The sequence below is a fragment of the Lycium barbarum genome, chromosome 7 (genome assembly GCF_019175385.1).
Source record: "Lycium barbarum isolate Lr01 chromosome 7, ASM1917538v2, whole genome shotgun sequence".
Lineage (NCBI taxonomy): Eukaryota > Viridiplantae > Streptophyta > Magnoliopsida > Solanales > Solanaceae > Lycium > Lycium barbarum.
The window spans coordinates 13,825,201-13,848,021 of NC_083343.1; the positions used below are offsets into that span (position 1 = coordinate 13,825,201).

A 22,821-nucleotide genomic window follows, 5' to 3' on the forward strand; every position below is an offset into this window, starting at 1 on the left:
CTCTTAAAGTGCCCAATTTTTGGTTAGTAGTTCCTATGACAAGTTTTCGGAGTGATTATTGACCGAAGAAGAAAATATGACAATTTTAAAATAGGATAAATTGCTAGTGATTGATTAATTTTAGTTCTTTAACAGATCAACTGCTTGATAAGACCAACATTTTCACAAACCTTATCATCGCCGAGAGGAACCCCCGACCCATTCTCATCAATGAAACTTGTACAACAAGAGAGAACAATTTCAGCAGCTCCTTTCCAGTGCAAGTGAACCTCAGAATCCTGCAAAACACCAAACCGCATATGCAGTGTCACTACATTTCAAATCAAGAAACACAGCATTGGTATCAACCGATGCATTGTTCAGATACAAATCGAATTTAATAAGATGGTTTCTCCATGACCATAAAGCTCTAAGAGATAATTTACTACATCCAACCTTCCAGATAGCTTTAGACATTTTCCCTATCACGAGAAAATCTTATAGCACCCAAAGAAGAGATGGACTTCTTTATGACAAGTAAGAAGAGATGGACATAGAAGCAATGTTTTTGTTTGAGTCATCATGTGTATGACTAATAAAAGAACCTTTTTTTTTTTTTGAAAGGACCAGATATTCGGAACACCACCTAAGCAACTTTTGGTCTTTAAGCTTTCCATCAACTTAGTTCCAGAATGATAAAAGCTCGAAGCTTAAACTTCTTTTTACACTATAAGCCTGGCTCTTCAAGATGATGTGGCGATTGCTCCTCACAAGCAGGTTGGAGAAAGAAAATTGGAAGATAAGAAAACAGCAGTTGGCTATAATTCAGAAGCAAGGATGATATGGGAACCATATGTCAATTTTCTATTAGTTTGCTTTTCCTGTAACGTCCTCAAGTAGAAAAATAAAAGGTATAATCACACTTAAAACTAGCCATATTATATGATAAGAAAAGAAGCTTCAGCATTGAGCAAGGCCTTACCCGCTTTATAGCAACGCCGCCTCTTTTTTTCTCTGAGTTGAATGGGAAAGCATGGATAACAGATGCTTCTGATCGTACTGCTTCAAAATTCATCCCCAGCTGTAGAAGAAAATACCAGTTCATTACTTCAGAGAATTCAGACATCCATTATTATAAGCATAAAGGAAAGGATAATTACATTGACAGCCCATTGGAGAATAGCTTTCTCTGTCGGGGATCCAGAAATCTCAGTAGCACCACCACCCTATCAGAAAATGAGGAAGCACATGATCTTCGATTGCATATGTTCTCTATCTATCTAGATGCAGATATGTAATCCCCACAAAATGAAAAAGTAAAACCGGTAAGACAGCTCCTAACAGATAACACGAATTCACACCATAAGCAGCCAAAGGACTCCATAGTGGCAAAGAAGGTACTTCAGCACTTGTTTTACTTGCACAGATCACTCTCAAACAATCTGCTCTTTTCTTTGATAAGTACAATATTTATACACAAGCATCATCAGCAGACCCTAGAGGCACATGTCGTTGGACTGAGTCACGTGTTAGGGTGTGTTTGGTATGGAAGGAAAACATCCCCAGAAAATATTTTCCAATTTTTCCATGTTCGATTGGTCAAAATTTTTGGAAAACATTTTCTCTGGGAGAACAAGAAATTCCTTAAAAATGAGGAAAATGACTTCCCTAGTGGAAGTAGGGAAAACAGGTTCCACAAGTGGCATTCCACATTGATTGTGTCCTCCCCACGCTCCAACACACTTCATCTTCACCCCCATGCCCACCATCCCACACACTACTCCACAACCCCACCTCCCATAGTATTCGTCTAGATGATATACATATGCTTTTACGATAATATTTTTTTTCTTCGTGCCAAACACAAAATAAGAAAGAAGCCCACTTATTTAGTTATTTTCCTGAAAACGTTTTCCAAGAGAGCATTTTCCTTCATACCGAACACACCCTTAGAGTAACTTGATTTACTTTACCAAAAGTGTTTCAGTTATTCAAAGAACAAATATAAACACCCATTTAAACAAAAATGCTACTGACTGAGACCATCAGCTGGGAGCAATTAGTGTTACGCCAAAACCTAAGGAATAAAAGAATAGTCGACCCTCTCTCATCTTAGTAGATTCAGCCTCAAATCATAATTTAAACCCTACTTGTTTACACCATAGCTAAGGAAATAACCCCTCCCTCGTCCATTTGGCATGATATGGACCTCAAGATATATAGCCTGACTTGTGCATTACACAATTAGTCGTAAAAGAAAATACTAAAGTGATAGTGGAAAACTTAATATGATGAAGAAAGCATTACAACAAAATCAAAATCAATATATTCAAAGACTTTGATACTTCAAACCTATGAAAATCATATAAAAGTACTTTTCTCAATAAAGAAATCATATAAAAAGTACATTTTGTTACCCGAATTATATTAACTTCTGAAGGAAAAGGATAGAAATCACATTAAGGCTCCAACTAAACGACGCGGACTATTCTTTAATTTACCTGTGGCACAAAAACGCTTCCAGTTGTATTCAGTCCCACCCCTTCATGGAGCAGAGACAACACAGTTGGAGGCACTTTAGATCTATCATCAGCTGGATCAATCTTTTTGCCAGAGACATAGGCCTCAACCACAGCCATCTACAGAGGGAAAAAAGGTAGAAATCACATATATTTAAAAAGGCTCTTCATCCAAAACCAAGAAGGGAAAATGGAATGAGAAAAGAAAGGAGAGGAAGCGGGGAAACAAAATACAAGAGGATTTAAAAATTTGAACCTGGTTCAAAGTCAAGGTTCCAGTTTTATCACTGCAAATTGTAGTTGCAGAGCCCATAGTTTCACAAGCAGAAAGCCTTCTCACCTGCAGTTAAATATTGTTTAGAACACAGAGGAATCTTGATAAAAGAATCCAGAGAAAGATGACTGCTCCTACCAAAGCCTTATCTGCCATCATTTTCCTCATTGAATAGGCAAGCCTGCAAGATTATAGTTGACCACAAGTCAGAGACTACTTCAATAACAGTTGTGATAGAGAATTACATTAATGCAAAGACCAATAAACAGAAGAACCAAACTAATCAATCACTTAGAGATCTCCAGCAATACATGTGACCTTCACAACCATACTCCAGATTTGTGTTTAACAAGGCATCTAAAAGAGAAGCACCGAACTTACGTTAGGGTAACTGCCAAAGGAAGTCCTTCTGGCACTGCCACAACCACAATTGTAACCTACATTTTCCACAGGTCATTGATTTGAGATGACAAACAATTAGAGAACATAAAGGTCATTATGAAAAAAATGCACATACAGCAATAGTGAAGATTTTTATAGCTCCATCTACAGCCTTGCCAACTTTTGTTTTCCCAGCTGTGAATTGAGGAGATCCGTCTGGGTTATAAGTATGCCCGGTAAAGAATCTGTACGTACATTCTCAAACTTAGACTCCTAAAGCAGTAGAGGTAAGGGAAGGGATAAACAGCATCAATTGAATTCTGGCACTACCTGATCATAAGGACAATCAGAACAGCTAAAGCTACAGTGAGCCCAACTATGCCAATGAAGGTTGCCACCCCATTCAGACGGACCTAAAATGAATTACAGAAAAAGATTGAATTCCTGAATGTAAATCATTCAGCAGAATCATAATATTCTACACTCAAATAACCTGCAACGGTGTTTCCTCTCCATTATCCTCTGAAATGCTTGCCATCAGCAATCCCCATTCTGTGTTTATTCCAACACCTACCACCTGGAAATTAACATGACGTGTATAAAATCATTTGCAAATCAATCAATAAATCTAGCATGCCTCAATCTCAAACAAAGTAGGGGTCAGCCATATGAACTGTTACGGGCTGCCTTCGTTGTGCCATGGCGCCCATAACCCCTGCGCGCCCCAAGAGGGCCAAGCGAGTGTCAGTCGTGCAGGAGACATGCGCAGATGAGTGTCAGCCGCGCGCAGGCTGACACAACCGTGCGCACAGGCAGGGTCGGCCGCACAGGCAGTGTCAGCCGTGCGCAGGCGACGTGCACTGACAAGGGGCTCTAGATATGCTCTATGGCATATTCTAAGAGTGCCAAGGAAGTTTAGCAAGGATATGGGATGAGCCCATGGGCCGTCTGGCAGACGAGGCCACGCGCGAGCCTGAGTGTCAGTCCCGTGCGTTTCCGAGCTATGGATGGAATGTTGGGATTTAGGGTGAGGGGACCCTTCCTCGGATGTTATGGAATGTGCTTACCAAGTTTGGCGTCATTTGAAAATCATTTACCTAAGGGCTTGACTTAGCCAAGGAGCAGTGTCAGTGATAAAGCTCCCGAAGGCTATATCTTGACCCGAGTATGGGGATGAGATGAAACTTCATGTAGGAGTGAAGTCAAGAGAAAGAGTTAGGAACAGACGGCCCCTCATTTTGGGTTCGGAAGAGTGAGAAAGGCCAAGTGGGATTCTCTGGCAAAATGATGTCCAGTGCTAAAACTTGGGCTTTTCTTTTTAAAGCATATATAAGGGGGGCAGAGCTGTCTACAGCTCAGCCAGCCTCCCCCATGCATGCTGTCGGCCAGTCGCACTAAGTGAGCAACCTTGAGGGAGGACCTCAAGGGCCTGCCTAGGCACCTCATAGGAGTGTCCTAGGTATCCATACGAGTTAGGGGACTCTATGGACGACGCCGTGCCTGCGGGCCCGCGTTGGGCGCACAATGACTGCCGGAGGCTTGACGTAGGAGCTGATTATGCCCCGCGGGCTATCTTTATGAATGTTAAAGACCTCCGTGCCAATTGAGTACTCGAGGCACCACTCAAGAGCCTCGTGTATTGACTTGTGAGCTTGGCTTGGGTTCAGCCTTGCAAGCAAGAGTCTGTTGGCCTAGACGTGCAGTCGTGGGGTGACGCTGCACCACGAGGGATGCAAGTATGTCACGAGGGCTATGTTTGCCAATGTCATGGGACAACCCTAGGCACATAAAAGAAGACCGCACATGACGAAAGCCAAGGATTGGTAGTTTCCCTACTCGGGCGCGACACTAGGCAAGTGTCAAGCTTGAGGATAGGACCGTGCGCGCAGGAGCGACGCTCAGTGCCAGGCGAGGGACATGCATGTCCGTAACCAACCCAAGGGGTGCGCATACACGAGACCTAGCATATGAAATGCGCCATCAGAGCGTGACAAGACAAGGCTGAAGCCTTGGCATCAAACGGGCGGCACAAGGAAAGCTAAGCCTCTGAGGCAAGCTTCATCATAGGCACCGGGTCATGCCAAGAAAACCTGGGATAGAAGAAAGGCTGGCTTGTAGTCAGGTGGGACTACGGGCGCCGCATGGGCTATTTGTGTGCCGCTGCCGCTTAGGAGGAGTCGGCCCGTGACAGAACTCTTGAACCATTCAGGAGGAGTCGCCCGTGACAGAACTCTTGAACCATTCATCTTGACAATGTTCTGCTTATTTAACAATGTCTTTTACAGAAAATCAGGTATCTCTAAAGCCATTCGAATATCTGAAATTAAAGTCTAATAGGAAAGACCAAAGTAGACCCTTCAGCCCACAGACATCATGCAGAAAAGAGCCCCTACCAGCATAGTTCCATAGCCATCGGCAATTTTGCATCCAGACATCAGGAAAGGTGATTTATTAGGATCCTTGTGAACCTGGATAACAAAATTCATACCAGTTAACAAGGAAATTGCAGCAGTGTAACCTAAGAGATTTTACTAGAAACACTCACAATCATGCTCTCTCCTGTCATGCTTGATTCATCAAGCGCAAGAGACTGACCCGAGATTAATATTCCATCAGCAGGCACCTGCAATCAATGTAGAGAATAGAGGTTCATAGAAACATGATCATACTTACAACATCAAGAAAGGAAGAAGAAAAGGAAACTGACCTGGTGACCTATTTTCAGAGGTATAACATCACCAAGAAAGGAAGAAGAAAAGGAAACTGACCTGGTCACCTATTTTCAGAGGTATAACATCACCAACAACTACTTCAAATATTGAAACGGGAATTCTTCGGCCGCCTCTAACGACCTGTACAAATTAATCTCAGACTGTTAAAAGAAAAAAGAAGGGAGGGAAGGAAAGGAAAGGACAGAAAACGGGAGACAAACCTCAATTTGTATGTTCTGCTTCTCTTCATTAAGATTTTGGAACTGAAGTGATTGCTTATAGTCACTAACAGCTGCAAATGCATACAGGAAACTAGTGCAGTTACCACAGAGAGCAAGAAATGAACTTTAAGGCTTTATTCATTGGCCACATATAATCCAGATGCCAACATAGTTTCAATGCAGTGGCTTGCATCAATTACTTTACGAAAATAAATATAGACAAGTAAATGCATATTAGACTTCGATGTCTTTTTAATCAGCTATTATGATATTGTTGCAACTGTAACTACTAATCAAAGAGCACACAAGATTTGCTCCGAACTCATTTTCCTTCCACAATTTCTTTGACAATTCATCCGTCTAACTAGGCGGAAATCACAGACTTGACAACATCTGCATCCTTACTAAAAGATCCTGTGATAATGCTTTAGGTAATTCGGTATCGACACTGAACATAGAGTTGTCTTTTATCCTACAAGCTGATTGCAAAATGGACACAGTTGTACCTAACAAAAACCTAAATGAAAAGTTACCTTATCAAAAGAAAACCTAAATGAAGGAAGTAGACACTGGAACTGTTGATAGTTGTAAAAGCATTGGTTGCTAAGAGAAATCAAGCTTCCAAAACTTGGAGGGAGATATTTAATCATGCATGAAATGTTTACCCCAGTGCAGGAAATGTTTCATCTAGAGCTCGCATCTTAAGGTACCACGTAACTCTCTTATACATCATTTGTAGTATAATGTGCAAAATAGTGATCTCACCTTATTGCATCTGGCACCATGTACGATTTAAATGTATGTCAAATTATGATTATCAGTATAATCAGCAATCAGCCTCTAAATCTTCCACATTTTACATTAAATACCAACTAATCTAATCAGCCTCTCAGTCTTTCCCATTTTAAATTTAAATTTCAACTAACCTTGTAGTTCTATCTCTTGGCCAAACAGGCTATAAATAACGAAATCCATGTTTTTAATAACTTATCCAGTGTTAAGAGTTCACTGAAATTGCACATTTCTTCATACTAGCCAAATTAAGCACAAGTTCAACATCAAGAGCTCTATTGAAATAAAATAACTACATAAATCCTTGTACCTGTCACAACTATAACAATAATCACTGCCAAAAAAATGCTTCCTCCATCATACCATCCGTCATCTAAACCCTAATAGAGCAAGCTTAAATTAGAGCAGGAGGAGAAACTCGCAAGCAGATATTAAATAGCTTGTTTGAAGACAAAACCTACTGGAAAAGTTAAGACATAATAGGCCAAAAAATTGTTAAAAAAAGAAAGATGTTCACGGAAACAAATTAGTGGGTATTGCTGCATTATTCTATATATACTTTGCATATGTGTAAGTCTTATAAAAGACAGAGAACATAAGAACTCTTATTGATAGGTAAGAACATAGGAGATTTTATTAACACAACTGTGTTCTTCAAGATCAACAGGACCATAACATTCACCCCCGGCCGCAGTTGAGATTTTATTAACACAACTGTGTTCTTCAAGATCAACAGGACCATAACATTCACCCCCGGCCGCAGTTGTATGAATCTTCAAATTATATTTCCACTCGATATCAATAAAGGACAGAAGAACAGAGATTCTTTCTACTGAAATTTCAATAAATATTTTTCCAATGCAGGATTTATATCCTAAAATGGTGACTAGAAGTTATCATGTGTATTCAGCCCACCTCTGTCTTTATGCCCAGCGCCAATGATGCAGCTGCGGCTACCATCAAAATTATCAGGGTTGTATCACAGCAAGCTTCCCAAACAAACCTCTACAGTGGAGAAAAGGGTAAATATGTTTGATGATAAATAATGTCATATTGATTTTCAACAATAAATCACGGCATTAAATGATGTAATAACTGTAACACATACCCAGAAACTCCTTCCTTTCTTCCGAGGATATGTGTTGGATCCATATGCATTCTTTCGCTTCAGCAGATCTACTTCATCTCCATCGATTCCTTTATCTAAATTTGTTTTCAACTTCTCTGCCACCCCTTTAACCTGGTGTAACACCATTGCACAATGGAAATAGCAAAGATAGATTATTACTTCATCCAGCACTCATATGACTAAAAGAAAAAATTAAAGATTTTGAAGGTGAACTTGCCCCTCCAACATGCTGTAAAGCAGTAACATCATGGTCTCTAGACATCAATGTCAGATCATCCGCGCTAATATCAAACTCACCAACAGAGGTAGTAGTTGGAGGCAACGTTTTAACAGGCCCATCCCCTAAAACAAGAAAAATGTAAGACAAAATAGTACTCGACAGAAACATGTGACCAAAAAAAGAAAAAAATCTATCAGTTCAAAATACGACTAGTAAATCTAGGGCTATGTTGCTCGGATTCTTCAAAAATGTTGATGGGTGTGTGTCGGATTCTCCAAAAGTAGTGTATTTTTGGAGGATCCGACACGGCTGCGGTAGCATTTTTGGAGAGTCCGAGCAACATAGATCTAGGGTTAAAGGTGCGCCTATAGCAAACCTTTCAAGACTAAAAAGTGAAAGAGCCTAAATTATCAGCAAAGATGTAACAGTGGCAGTTAGAGAGTAATTATGGAAGAGTATCCGCCTTCATTCGACTATTGTTCTACTTCCAGAGATAAATTCTTTGCAGCAACAATTATCCGAGAGTAATTAAATCTGCTTCTGTAAGCATACAAGAACTGCGCTACATCTTTTTAAGCTATTTCTTTATTTCCATTTAATATAATAAAGCAAATTGAAAGGTATCTGACGGATATCTGTAGCCACCTTCAGCCGGTTTCCACCACTAATTTAAAAGACGAGATATAACAGATTAATTCCCTCCACCAGAAAAATCTGATCAGCATTCCAAACAGGGAAAGAGAGAACACAAACTTCCGATATATTGGTTCAAGTGAAGTAACAAACAAACAATCATGAAACATTTTTATTTACTGCACACTTCTTTTCACCTACTTCAGCATTCCTGTATTTAGATATGGATACAATTTTTGAGGCTAAGTAGTTAGAGCTGTCACAAACATAGTTTTCACTCAATGACTAAAAGCAGCAACAGGTAGTGTTTACCATTGACTGTCTTCCCCGCTTCTTGAAAAAGAACAGCCGCCTGATTCAATGGAAAGAAAAAAAGGAACAAAAATATTTACTTCCATTGAATGCACTGTAGGATAATGTGAAATATTCAAGATTAATATTTACCCGAATGACTTGTGCATGAGTTCTTATCTTAGCAATCAATCGCTTTCTTTCTTCTTCCTTTTTTAAGTCCAAGGTATATCGAAATCGACGAGAAGCATTAAGGACAAGCGCAGCTTGCTGAGCAAAGATAACTCAGGTCAGCAAAAGTTTATACCCTTCTTAAACCAATAGAAGAAACACAGCTTGTAAGCCTTTTAAAATAAATAAATTAAATTCATAAATGGAAAAGGCATGAAAGCAGCAATTGTCAAACTGACAAAGAAACAAGAAAACGAAAACACTAGACTTCTCCAACACATCGACAAACAACATAGCAAAAGAAGATTTCACATAACCAGGAAACAAACTGCTCTCTGCCATTTTGTAAAAAATAGTTTAATTTTCTTCCTGAGGGCATCACCGTCATTTTGGGATAGGCTTCATTTACAGTTTAACCACTGTGGTTGTGTCTATCGATTCTACAACGAAGGAAATATCACCCTTGAAGCAATTTAAAAACATAATACCATCATAAAGGACAGTGGACATTGATAGCCACATTACACTGGGAAACAGGAAAGCTCCAATACTCCACATTGTTTTTTTTGTTTTTTTTTAATTTTGTTTTTTTATATGGTAATTTGCTCCTTGGTGACTCGAACCCACAACCTTAATTGGAGGTGCAGGTGCTTTCCGCTTGAGATACCCTAGCAATACTCCACATTGTATCCCCTTGGTGATAAAATTTTAGATTCAGTGTAACCGTCATGAAAATGGCACCATAACCATTTGGGTTTTGGCAATGGTTGACAAACGGACTTTTTCATTTTGGCATAAAGGATTCATCAATTGAAACCCTCTAAAATTGTAAGTTTTGACTTACCAGAAAACTAACACAATTAGCATTCTCGAAACGTAAACTCAAAATTGACCAAGTTGAAACCAAAACGAAAATCATAAACTAACCAACTATGCAATGGTTTTACTAACACGGTAAATAAACAAAGAATAAGCCAAAAAGAACCCATACAAAACAAATAATGAAGGAATACCTTAAAAAGATTTTCACAACAAAAACCACATAATAATACGATAACCGAAGTACAAGAAACAGCAGATAGTAACAAAAATCGAAGAACAAGAATGCATACCAAAAAAACCCCATATAAAACAAACAATGAAAGAATACCCAACTAAGATTTCACAACAAAAAACACACAACGCAAACATTGATAATAATTACAAGAAATACGTACCCTTAATAATACGATAACCTTAGTACAAGAAACAACGGATAGTAACAGAAATCGAAGAACAAGAATGCATACCAAAAAAAAAAAAAAAAAAAAACATATAAAACAAATAATGAAGGAATACCCAAACAAGATTTCACAACACAAAACACAAACATTGATATAATAATTAGAAGAAAGACGTACCCTCCAGCGTTTCAAGCGATCGATAGGTGCACTTTTAGTTCTTGGAATATCAAAAGGACTTCCACAATCAGCAATACCAGACTTGATGTTGTTGCTACTGCTACTCCCAGCTTCCAAATCCTCATTATGATGCCGCCTATACGGCGACATTTTCCCATTATCTTCACTCATCACTGTTACTGTCGCAGGAGAGATGACACCAGATTTCACAACAATTTCTTTTTTCTCTGTATTTTCAAACCATCTAAAATATAACCCAAATTTTTAACAAACATATAAATCTAACACACTAAAACTAAATAAACCCAAAAAAGAACAAACATATAAATCGCGCACACAAAATTAAATTAAATAAAACCCAATTTCAGCAAAATTTTACTAGGGTTTATCTCCTAACACGGGCCAAACCAACCATAATTAGCATCATTTTCAACCATTAGCTTAACAATTTTCTTTCTCTATATTTTCAAACCATGTAAAAAAAAAAAAAAAAAAAAAACCCCAAAAGAAACAAATATATAGTAAATCTGACACACACAAAAAAGTAAATAAACCCCTATTTTAGCAAAATTTTACTAGGGTTTATCGCCTAAAAAAATTACAATACAAAGAAAAAAAAAAACATAAATAATAGGTGTATCATATTCAAGCCAAAATCACCACTTATGTGCAGATAAACATAACAACATCTAATACTATTTGTATTCACTGTAATTTTATTTTTTTACCTTATAAATCTGACACACAAAAGTAAATTAAACCCCAATCTCCCAGCATTTTTTTTTCTCAGTATTTTCAAACCATGTAAAATAAAACCCAAAATTGAAAAAACAAATATATAAATCTGACACACTAAAAGTAAATAAAATAAACCCCAATTCCAGATTAAAAAAATATATATCTAGGGTTTATCGCCTAAACACCGACCAAACCACCCATAATTAAACATTTTTTACAATACCAAGGAAAAAAAAACACAAATAGTAGTATCATATTCAACCTATGTGCAGATAAACATAACAAAATCTAAAAAAAAGAACAAACACATACTAATATTATATAATACTACTATATTGTATTCACTGTAATAAATTAACTGAGGTTAAATTGTTAATTTTTTTTTTTTTTTTACCACAAAAGAGAGTGTATAGTGAGAGAAAAAAAAAATGGCGTGTTGGAGGATTTACCGGTAGTGGAGAAACCGACAATATTGTGTGACCAATGTGACAAAAAAGTTAGAGATAAGAAATTTCAATGGAAATTGCAAGCTTTTTTCCAAGGAAAGTGTTAGGAAACTTCGTGTATCTTTCTTAAGACCTCTTATAGTGTTTTGAAAGCAAACCTTTTTTTTTTGAATTTTTTCTGTTACGATATGACAGTATAGTAGCATGGCCTGCCGACCAACAGCCTTCGATAAAAAATTACATTATATATAAAAAGTTTTTTTATTTTTATGTATATATATAAATTTTAAACATCCTAAATATAAGAAAAGAGATTAATTTAGTGATCTAAGATATTTAAAATTTACCTTGAGATTTCAAATTTAAATTTCAATCATTATATTTTTATTTTTTGAATCTCTTAATAAAAAATTTAGATCCTTCACTAGCGCGTTGTACGACATAAAAAGCATGGTACTTGGTTAGTTTTTCAAAAATAAATTAGGTCCTTTTTTGGATATTTTCTATGTGGGACTTATAGTTGGTCGACATGTCAAAAGGAAAAAAAGTCAGAAGACTTTTGGCCATGGAAACCAAATATTTTTTCACTTTATTTGAAATTTGAATTTTGAAATTGGAGTTATATTTGGTTATTATTTTTACAAATAATATTTAATTGTTTGAATATAAAAATATGAAGAAAAAAAGTAAAAATAAAATTTTAGCTATTTTTCAAATTTTAAATATTATTTCTAATTATATTTAGAATTTTTATAGCTAAATATTAATTTTTAAATAAAGTGAAAAAAATTATGGCCAAACGGTCCTTATAGTGGTTTGAAAGCAAAGTTTATTTTTGAATTTTTCCGTTACGATAATGAGAATATAGTAACGTACTAGTAGGGTAGCACATGGTACAACACAAAAAGCATAGTAGTGGTTAGTTTTTCAAAAATAAATTACCTTGTCTGGATATTTTCTATGTGGGCCCTATAGCTAATTGGTTTTCAACTTAATTCCTAAACTTGTTATTCCTTTAGCTTGTGTCAAAAAAAATGATACATTTATATATTTAAAAATAATTTAACTGAAATTTTTTTTTCTCTTAATGAAATAATTTACAGTCACATTAATAGTACTGGTTGGTTTTTCAAAATAAATTGTCTTTTCTGGATATTTCTATGTAGGCCCTATAGTAAATTGGTCGACATGTCAAAAAAAAAGTTACTAAACTTAAATTGAAGGCTAATACATAGATGTCCCTTAAAATTTGTCAGGATATTAGATCTAAACTCTCGGAATAAGCTGTAAAATTTCAGATAATTTTTATTTGAGGTTGATGCATATCTTTAAGAAGTTCTCAAGTTTTATGTGACTAATTTAACTACCTAATAAACTAATAGACGAACGAAAGCATGCAAAATATATTTTAAAGGAAAGTACAAGTGGAGAGGCCCATGGTACCACATAAATAATAGGCCTTCATCCAATTTATGTGGCAAGTTTGACTAGGTATAAAATTTAAAAAGGAAAAAAAAATGTTATTAAAATTTATGGTCCCCTTAAACACTTATGTGTCTATAAATTATTTAATTGAGGTAAAAGAAATTTTTTAAAGTTAAGTCATTTTTAATTATATAAAGGTAATATTTTTTTCACGCGGAGTAAAAAATAAAAGTATTTAAACACTTATGTGGCTATAAATTATTTCATTAAGATAAAAGGAAAACTTTAAATTTAATTATTTTTAATTATAAAAGGGTAAAAAAAATTATACAGACTAACAATAAAAATATGTTATAGGGACAGAGAATATAGTACTAATATACTACTGGTTAAATTTTCAAAATAAATCACCTTCTATGGATATTTTCTATGTGGTCCCGTTTCATAATTTCCTAGTGTGCCAAAAAGAAAAAATTTGATAATTAATTGATCTGACATGTCAAAAAATATTGATATCTGAAGTTAAATATGGAAAAGAGTACTGAACTTGTTTTTAAAATTTTAGGTTTTATGAATAAAATTTGAAGTTAAAATAATGGCTAAGTCTAATAAAACATATTTTGTTGAACGTAGGAGTAAGGATTGCTACATCTTACCCCTATATTCACTAGTGGGATTACACTGGTATATTGTTGTTGTTATAATCTCTAAATATTACTCCCTCGTCTTATTTTGTTCTTCACTCTTTACTTTTTAGTTTAGATTTAGTAATCATTAACTTTAACATTTCAATGTTACCCTTCATAAGGAGTAATACATGTTCACACAAGTATCTATGATTTATTTTCGAAAATTTTTCCTTATTTGTTATATTAAATTTCATATACAGTCAAATACCATTACATAAGTTTATATAAATTGGGATAAAAGAAGTATTTTTTTTAGTCTATGAACAAAAGGGACCAGTTTACTGGCTGAGCTTAATTAATTTATACCTTTTCTATATAGTAATAAATAACAATAGCGATATCTTTTCTTTTCTTTTTCATATAGTTATATTCTATTCTCAAATAGTGTCATTATCTGCATTAATAAAGTTCTAATTTCAACTCCGGCTTTTCAACTATAACGTAGGTTAACCAAAAAGCCTACTATAACGTAAACGTACATCACAGCATAATTAACTTAATAGTAACAAAAAAATTAATGTGTTGTATAGTAAAATGAAACATGTATTAACATACCCAAAAACTACTTTAACAGTTTTTTTGTTTTATTTTAACTCAGACGAATTACACATGCATTATTTTTTATAGGAGAAGAGTCAATTAATTAAGCCATCAAATAACCAACCTCTAACGCTCCTGCCCTATAATTTTTCCCCATTAATTCCTATAGTTGCAAAGTGAAATGCGATGCTACCGTAATTTTCTTTTTTCTGTTTTATTCAATTCGGCGGTTGATATGCACTTTGAAACTCGACTAATTTTGATTCGCATCAGAAAGTCACACTTAATAACAAAGCGAGATATTTAATTAAGAAGGATGGACTACTTATTATTCCAACATAATTTTGATGGTTACCGTCATTATTTATTTTCTCAAGTAACCTACGTACTAGGTAAGTAAATTCCATTTATTGGTACAATATGTTGCGTGAGGAATAAGTAATAAATACTACAAAGTGGAGTAATTTTTTAAGTTGGTGGGTCATGAATATCTGTTGGAGTCTTAAAAGAAGAACACGAGGAAATTTACTTGTAAGGAATTTAACTGTCAGAAGTAATATATTCGGATTTACCTTTAGAATTATTTTAGAAAAAAGAAATATATGTTACCATACAATTATTATATAGGCTTTCACTTTTTAACACGCATCTATATAGTTTATATTTTGAATTTAATAAAAGTTAAAATGAATTTAACTTACGAACAAATTAGATACAAAAACAATAACATACACAGTGGGATCCCATAAATGGGAAGCAAATAAGATATGAATTTGGAATTTATAATTAATTAAATTAAAAAATAGATAATTCATTAAACATTATTTCATGAAGCAGGCAAATCAGGGTGGAACATGCTAGTCGACATGGTTTTTCATATTTTCCTAAAAACGCGTTTGCTTATAAATTCCATGAGATTTTATATTTTTCTATTTCTAGTTAATCGTATTTTTTTTTTGTTTCTTCAAGATGGAACTTTGGAGTAAAATATATTTTCTTTTTCTTTTATGAAAGGAAAAAAAAAAGAAGAACGCGGCATTTACTTTTTTGTATGTTGAGGGAAGTCCTAAAATGGAGGCACGTTGAAGGATACGTGGTATCCCAATCTTTAAGGAACCTACGACTCTTCCATGACATTATTAATTATTAAGAAAAAGACTATACTATAAAAAATAAAACAACTTTTTAAGTTAATAACAAAAATGCCGTGACTATATAACTTTCTTCCTACAACTTTCACTCACTGATTTGACTAATATAAATATATTAAAAACTTATGAAAAGAGAAAATGTTTATTAAAAAAAAAAATCGAGACTCGAATGTGAGATATTTGATTAAGATGATTTCAAGATTTTATTTTTTACCGCCACTAGAAAAGAATGGGTGAAATGTACGAATATCCAATTATATTGTCATTTAACTTATGTCAGCTTTATAATTTTGTTCACTTAGGGACACTTCAGATATATTATGCATAAAGCTAATTTGATTAGAGTTTAACTTCATACACAATGTAGGAAGTTTTATATTGAAGTTCAGTTATATATGATTGAAGTTCAGATGAAAATGACTGAGTCTCACTCATATGTAAATTCAGACGAGACACTTGATACTGTCAAGCCTAATTTTAAATATCGTACATTAAAATAAGTATATATAAAAAAAAATAGTGAGAAAACAAACACAACTTAAATAAGTATATGCTATATCAAAATAAGCTGCCCTTGAAATTTTTACGAAAAGAATGTGGTGGACTATATGACTTTGCCCATAGAAGACAGATGGGTCACATGCACAATCTCCTACATATAAAGGACTTTAGTTTGTTCTCCACATGACTATGACTAATATGAGTCTTTAAATATTAATTTCCCCTTCTGGGGGTTAACTACGTGTTTAGGAGAGGAATATATATCTATATTTTAGTAAGTATTGGCTCCGATAAATTAGTTTTAATTAACTAAAAATGACAACCTAGAAAGGGCGTATCTAATTGTTTCTTCAAAAGTATTAATTGTTTATTTGGAGTGTTAATTGTGTGGCATTTTGTCTGAGTTTTTGCCAAGTTAGCTTTTACAAACTCAGTTTTGTAGTTCTTGATGTTGATGATGAGATGTTTGAGTATTGTTTAAGATTATTACTTCTCAATGCCTTTTTTCTCAACTTTGGTTCCCTTTCATCATGACGACTTTTCTTCCGTTGCATGTAAGTTACACTAATTATTTTGTACTCGCCATTCAATATTATATACGAATTTAAGTTATACATATTGATAGTATAATAAAAATTTACACTATCAGCATAATTACTTATTAATATTATTAAATAAAGTTATCTTAAAATTTTTCTAAGTGACTTGAATGTGTAATTAATATATTATACTAATAATAACCGCAACAAAATTTCATGCTCCTAGCTGATATATTGTTGTGTAGAGTTATAATTCCTAGTATATTCCTTTCAATTAATGAAAAAGAATAAGGACATTGTGCAGAATAAAACCAAATATACATAGCATTTTCCGCCACGAACATAAACTACTATCGTAATTTTGGAAATTCTATGAAATCAAGGTTTCATTTTTCTCATATTGGCTAATTTAAAATATTCATAGACAAACAATTATGAACAAAACCCAAGAAAAAAAATGAAACGAACAAAATAAGAACATTCGATATATATTGTACGTACCACAAAAGAGTTGCTCCTCCTCCTTCTGGTTCTTCTTCTTCAACTTTCCAAAATCTGCTAAAATATAAAGCTGCATGCAAATTATAGTTTGAAACAAAGATATGGATGTGTCTCGAGTCGATTATACAAATAAAAGAAACAAACAAAAAAAAAAAGAATATGTGCAAGAGAGGGAGAAGGAAAATTGAAAATGTACTACACAAACGTAGAAAGAAATTACTTTCAGTTATTTGGTTGATGAATGAAACCTTTGAGATTCATAGCTATCTGAACAGAACTATCGTCGATGACTATTTTATATCAACAGTATGAAATAATAATAATAAAAATCTGCTCTCTACTTTCTTTTTAATAATATTATTTCCCCTCTTTAGTCATATCACATATGCTTCGCTAGAAAGAAAAGAATTTAATGCCAATTGTTCACATTCTGCAATCAGTAACTAGATGCAGGCCTTTTATAGGCCTAAAAATAGGTGTTTCTCTATTTTTTTTCTTTAGTACTAGACGGCCTACGCAGCACGGGCTCAATACTTTAGATTATAATGCATTTATGTGTATGTAATTATTTTTAAATAGTGATAATATATATATATATATATATATATATATATATATATATATATATATATATAACATTGTAATTTGTGTCCGTATCTAAAATTTTATTATATTAATGTTTGCTATGAACACAAAATCGGCAAATTTATTAATATTTTTTAAAAGAGAAGACTTGTTTAAAAGGAAACTATTTTCTTCTCTTTGAGATAAAACAATAGCAATATTTAAGCATCAGTTGATACTTTCAATTTTAATTCGATTAATTTAAAGGTGTAAAATACGTATTATTTTTTATCAAATTTTGATTTGGACAATTCTAATTCAAATTATTAAATTAATTTTACATGTTTAAAACGAAACAAAGTAGAAATTGATTTTTTATTTAAACGAAGAAATACTATTTTTTTAATTTTTAGTAAATATTCTCGGTTTAGCTCATTTTACTTGTCATGTTGTCTTTTGAATGGTTTTTTAAGAAAACGTCGATTAGAAATTTGACTAATTTACCTTATTCATTATTTGATCTGCATTTGATATTTTTTTTACGACATTAATTTCTTTTCACATTTATTAGAGTAAGAATAAAAATAAAAAAGTAATTAAATTCTATCTTATTTTAAAATATAAATATTTTAAGTATATTTATTTTAGTAAACATAACAAATAAATGACATGGCGGAATAACAAATACAACAGTTTACTATCTAGATTAGATCTCAGGCTAATATAAAAAAAAATTGTATGGTTTGACTACTTAACCTTTTGAAGAAAAGCAATTTCATGGATTGACACGAACGTGGTAATGAATTCATCATTATTGACTTAATGAGATACATTGAAAATTACATGAATATTGTTTGATTTTTTAATAGGGGGTGCACTTTTTTTTTTTTTAACATTATTAATTTGCACTATTTTTATGCATATATATATATACACTATGTTCAAAACACGATTAATATAACATTGTAGTTTGTACTCCGTATCTAAAACTTTATTATATTAGTGTTTACTACGAATACAAAGTCTGCACTTTTTTTTTTACATTATTTTTTTTAATATGAGATTCACTTTTTTTTTTTTATATTACTTGATTTTGTTAATATGGGTTGCACCTTTTTTTACCGTGAGTTTAGAGATGGTGGGATCCATTTTTTTTTATATATATATATTGCTTGATGTCGTTTAATATGGGGTGCAATTTTTTTTTTTTTTGGACATTATTAGTTTGTACTATTTTTATGCATATAATATATATACATATACTATGTTCAAAACACGATTAATATAACATTGTAGTTTGTGCTCCGTATCTAAAACTTTATTATATTAGTGTTTGCTAGGAATATAAAGTCTGCATTTTTTTTTTAACATTATATTTTTTTTAATATGGGGTTCACTTTTTTTTATTTTTTTTTATTTTTATATTGCTTGATTTTGATAATATGGGGTCCACTTTTTTTTTTCCCCATGAGTTTGGAGATGGTGAGTTCCATTTTTTTTCTTCCTTTTTTTTATTGCTCGGTGTTATTTAGTATGGGGCCCACCCCCCTCCCTTATTTTAAGGGACAACGGACGACGAAGACCCATGCTTTATATATTTTTTTTTATTGTTTGGTGTTGTTTAGTATGGGGCCCACCCTTTTGAACATTATTAGTTTCACTATTTTTATGCATATAATATATATATATATATATATATATATTATGTTCAAAACACGATTAATATAACATTATAGTTCATGCTCCGTATCTAAAACTTTATTATATTAGTGTTTGTCATGAATACAAAGTCTGCACTTTTTTTGACATTGTTTGTTTTTTTAATATGGGATTCACTTTTTTTTTATATTGCTTGATTTTGTCAATATGGGATACTATGTTCAAAACACGATTAATATAACATTGTAGTTTGTGCTCCGTATCTAAAACTTTATTATATTAGTGTTTCCTACGAATACAAAGTTTGCACTCTTTTTTTGACATTGTTTTTTTTTTAATATGGGATTCAATTTTTTTTAATATTGCTTGATTTTGTTAATATAGAATCCACCTTTTTTTCCCGTGAGTTTGGAGATGGTGGGTTCCACTTTATTTTATTTTTTTAAATATTGGTTGGTGTTTTTTTTATTTTTTAATATTGGTTGGTGTTTAATATGTGGACCACTTTTTTTTTTTTAAATGCTTAATTGGTTGGTGTTTTTTTGAATTTTTTAATATTGGTTGGTGTTTAATATGGGGACCACACTTTTTTTAAAAAGTATTTTAAGTATGTTGCTGTACAATAATTTCATTTGCTCCCACTAATGGGTTGATACACATGTGGCAATGAATCCATTAGGCTATATAGGCCCACAATTTTTTTTTTCAAAAATTGGAAAACGGATATATATATATATATATATATAAGTATTTTAAGTATGTTACTGTACAAATAATTTCATTTGCTCCCACTAATGGGTTGATACGCATGTGGCAATAAATCCATCATTATTGATTTAATTGTTTGATTTTCTAAGCATTTTTGTATTTTAAGTATGTTGTTGTACAATAATTTCATTTGCTCCCTCTAATGGGTTGATACGCATGTGGCCATGAATCCATCATTATTGATTTAATTGTTTGATTTTCTAAGCACTTCTTTATTTTAACATTCTTTGTTTTTTTAATATGGGATTCACTTTTTTTTTTAATATTGCTTGATTTTGTTAATATGAGATCCACTTTTTTTTTCCCGTGAGTTTGGATGTGGTGGGTTCCAGTTTTTTTTCTTCTATTTTTTTTTAATTACTGGTTGGTGTTTAATATGGGGCCTATAATTTTTTTTAAAATATTAGTAGTTGTTTAAAATATGTGAGCCCACAATTTTTTTTTTGAGCCCACAAACGGACGACAAAAAAGTGCCCGTTAAACTGGCTCTTCTAAAGGTAGAAATAACCAAACATAGCTCAAACTTCATAAATTCAAAAATAAAGTGAACAATATTTGGAATCTATTGACAAACACCTACTTATTGAGTTTACTTTTCTCTTTCTTTTGTGTGTAAATTGCTAGGAAACATGTGTAAAAATACGAGCTGTGAATCATAAGGGGCAGATTACACGTTGAGCGCCTGTCAAGGGGTATGAAAGCCAGCAAAGCAACGCAAAGCAAGTCTCTAGTCTCTACCAACTGACAACACTCCCTTTCACTTTTATATGTGGCACCAAAATGAAGCAAAGAAGAAAAATAAGTAAAGATGAAAGCGATATTCAATTAATTTGGTGCGTTAACAAATATCTTTCTGATTATTGTTTTAGTCGTCATGTAATCATCAGCTAACTGGAAGATATAACCAAGTATGTACTATTAATAAAAAACGGCGTTTCCTAATCGCATTATGTCGGCCAAATGAATTTTTTTGGGGCCAATTTGCACGATTGTCCATTATTCGGGGTGGTCTTTAATTTTTGTTCCTCAAATTCCCGGTCTTTAATGTTTGTCATGCGCCTAAAATACCCCGAGGTTCTAAGTTCAAATCGGACTATCGCAAAGTAAAATTTCGTAGCAAAGTTGAAGAATTCTGTTAAAAAAAAAATCAAATGTTGAATTCCAGCAGAGTAAAAAAAATATAAAATAAAAATTTGCCTTGCAAAAGTTTTTTAATGTTTTTTTTTGTTTTTACTGAGCGGGAGTTCGAATTCAGAACCTCAAGATATTTTCAACCACTTATTTAAGCGACAAAAATTAAAGACCAACAATTTGAGGGACAAAAATTAAAGACAAACGCCTTTGAAGGAAAATTTGTGCAAAAAATGTCTTTTTTTCTCATCCAATATCTGGCATCTGCATTATGACCCGTTTAAATTCAGATTCAAGGAGCAAAGAGCTTCCTGACAAAGGTGAATTTGAACCTAGAGGAACTCAAACACAAAACTGTGAAGAAATAAGTCTTGGGCTTAACTCAACTCCAAAAGTTAGCTTATGAGGGAAGGATTACTTAAGTCTATATAAGGAGTTCACCCATCCCTTAAACCACCGATGTGAGATATTTTAACACCCACCTCAAGCCTAGGGCTGGACATATGGTGCGTGGACAATTTTTAATATTGGATTCACTATTGGGAAACAATAATTGGGATGAATCCTACTCTAATACCATGTAAAGAAACGGATCTTGGGCTTAACTCAACCGTAAAAGTTAGCTTGTGGGAAAGATTGTCCAAATCCATATAACGAATTCATCCATTATTTTAACAAAAACTGATTTTATTAAGGATAAAGGAGTACTTGGCACTTCACCATAGCCCCGCCATAACCCCGTATGTATGTATGCGCAAATGAATTTTATGGGTTTAATTGATGGATGTTTCATCATTTTTTTATATAGAAATAAAAATTCATATATAAAAGTCACTAAAATATCAATATATATTAGTTTTTTAATCCATTATTTTAGAGGTGCAATTAATTTATAGCAGAACTTTACGAATAAATTTAAATTTTAAATCAATCTCTGATCTTAGACTTAGAGTGTTGATATGACGTCTATGACGGGGCAAACCTTTAAAAAGGGGTGCACATAACACCTTAGGCGAATTCTATCGAAATGAGAGAAGAAAATTAGGGACCTTATAAGAATGAGCTTAGAATTAATTATTGAGGCGCCTTTTGAGTTAAAATAAAAAAGGAGACAAATTCGTGCGGACTTAGATCCAAAGATAATAAAATAGTTGGACCATGACGGTTATAGCTAATGGGTGAAGGGATATGTTATTTAATTCTAAATTTATTCACTGTTAACTAATTACCTAACTCGATAGAACGTCAACGGCTAGAATGTCAAATACAAAATCTGTCTTCCTAAATGTTTTAAGCCAATATCAAGTTCTTTGCCGACCTTACTGCATATGTTTCTAAAACATTAATTAAAATGTCGATCTCAACCTTGTCGACATAGAGAGAACAAACGAAGTGCAATTATATTGTACGGTAAAAGTGCAATATGGAAAACATGACCTAATACTCAA

General features: G+C 33.2%; 1 protein-coding gene across 10 annotated transcripts in view; it reads right to left on the reverse strand.

The window, feature by feature from the left end:
• LOC132603181 (calcium-transporting ATPase 8, plasma membrane-type-like) overlaps window positions 1-22,821 on the reverse strand; it is a 45,262-nt gene that overhangs the window by 7,386 nt on the left and 15,055 nt on the right. For 3 of the 10 annotated variants that reach the window (XR_009567993.1, XM_060316110.1, XM_060316112.1), the window contains exons 1-22: window positions 11,909-12,126; window positions 10,722-10,965; window positions 9,304-9,420; window positions 9,172-9,211; window positions 8,224-8,348; window positions 7,986-8,117; window positions 7,793-7,882; window positions 7,188-7,257; window positions 6,086-6,156; window positions 5,922-6,005; window positions 5,699-5,776; window positions 5,547-5,621; window positions 3,647-3,730; window positions 3,484-3,566; window positions 3,290-3,398; window positions 3,154-3,209; window positions 2,911-2,953; window positions 2,755-2,838; window positions 2,481-2,618; window positions 1,140-1,205; window positions 962-1,060; window positions 171-278 (exon numbers count right to left, since the gene is read on the reverse strand). Coding sequence is in view for 9 of the 10 variants with exons in the window: in XM_060316110.1 (XP_060172093.1) it covers window positions 171-278; window positions 962-1,060; window positions 1,140-1,205; window positions 2,481-2,618; window positions 2,755-2,838; window positions 2,911-2,953; window positions 3,154-3,209; window positions 3,290-3,398; window positions 3,484-3,566; window positions 3,647-3,730; window positions 5,547-5,621; window positions 5,699-5,776; window positions 5,922-6,005; window positions 6,086-6,156; window positions 7,188-7,257; window positions 7,793-7,882; window positions 7,986-8,117; window positions 8,224-8,348; window positions 9,172-9,211; window positions 9,304-9,420; window positions 10,722-10,965; window positions 11,909-12,111 (2,199 nt within the window). In the remaining variant the exon portion in view is untranslated. Of the gene's footprint in view, window positions 1-170; window positions 279-961; window positions 1,061-1,139; window positions 1,206-2,480; window positions 2,619-2,754; window positions 2,839-2,910; window positions 2,954-3,153; window positions 3,210-3,289; window positions 3,399-3,483; window positions 3,567-3,646; window positions 3,731-5,546; window positions 5,622-5,698; window positions 5,777-5,921; window positions 6,006-6,085; window positions 6,157-7,187; window positions 7,258-7,792; window positions 7,883-7,985; window positions 8,118-8,223; window positions 8,349-9,171; window positions 9,212-9,303; window positions 9,421-10,721; window positions 10,966-11,908; window positions 12,127-17,251; window positions 17,322-17,471; window positions 17,675-22,821 lie in introns of those variants that run through there. The other 7 variants (XM_060316113.1, XM_060316111.1, XM_060316115.1 and 4 more) reach the window with 7 other exon arrangements.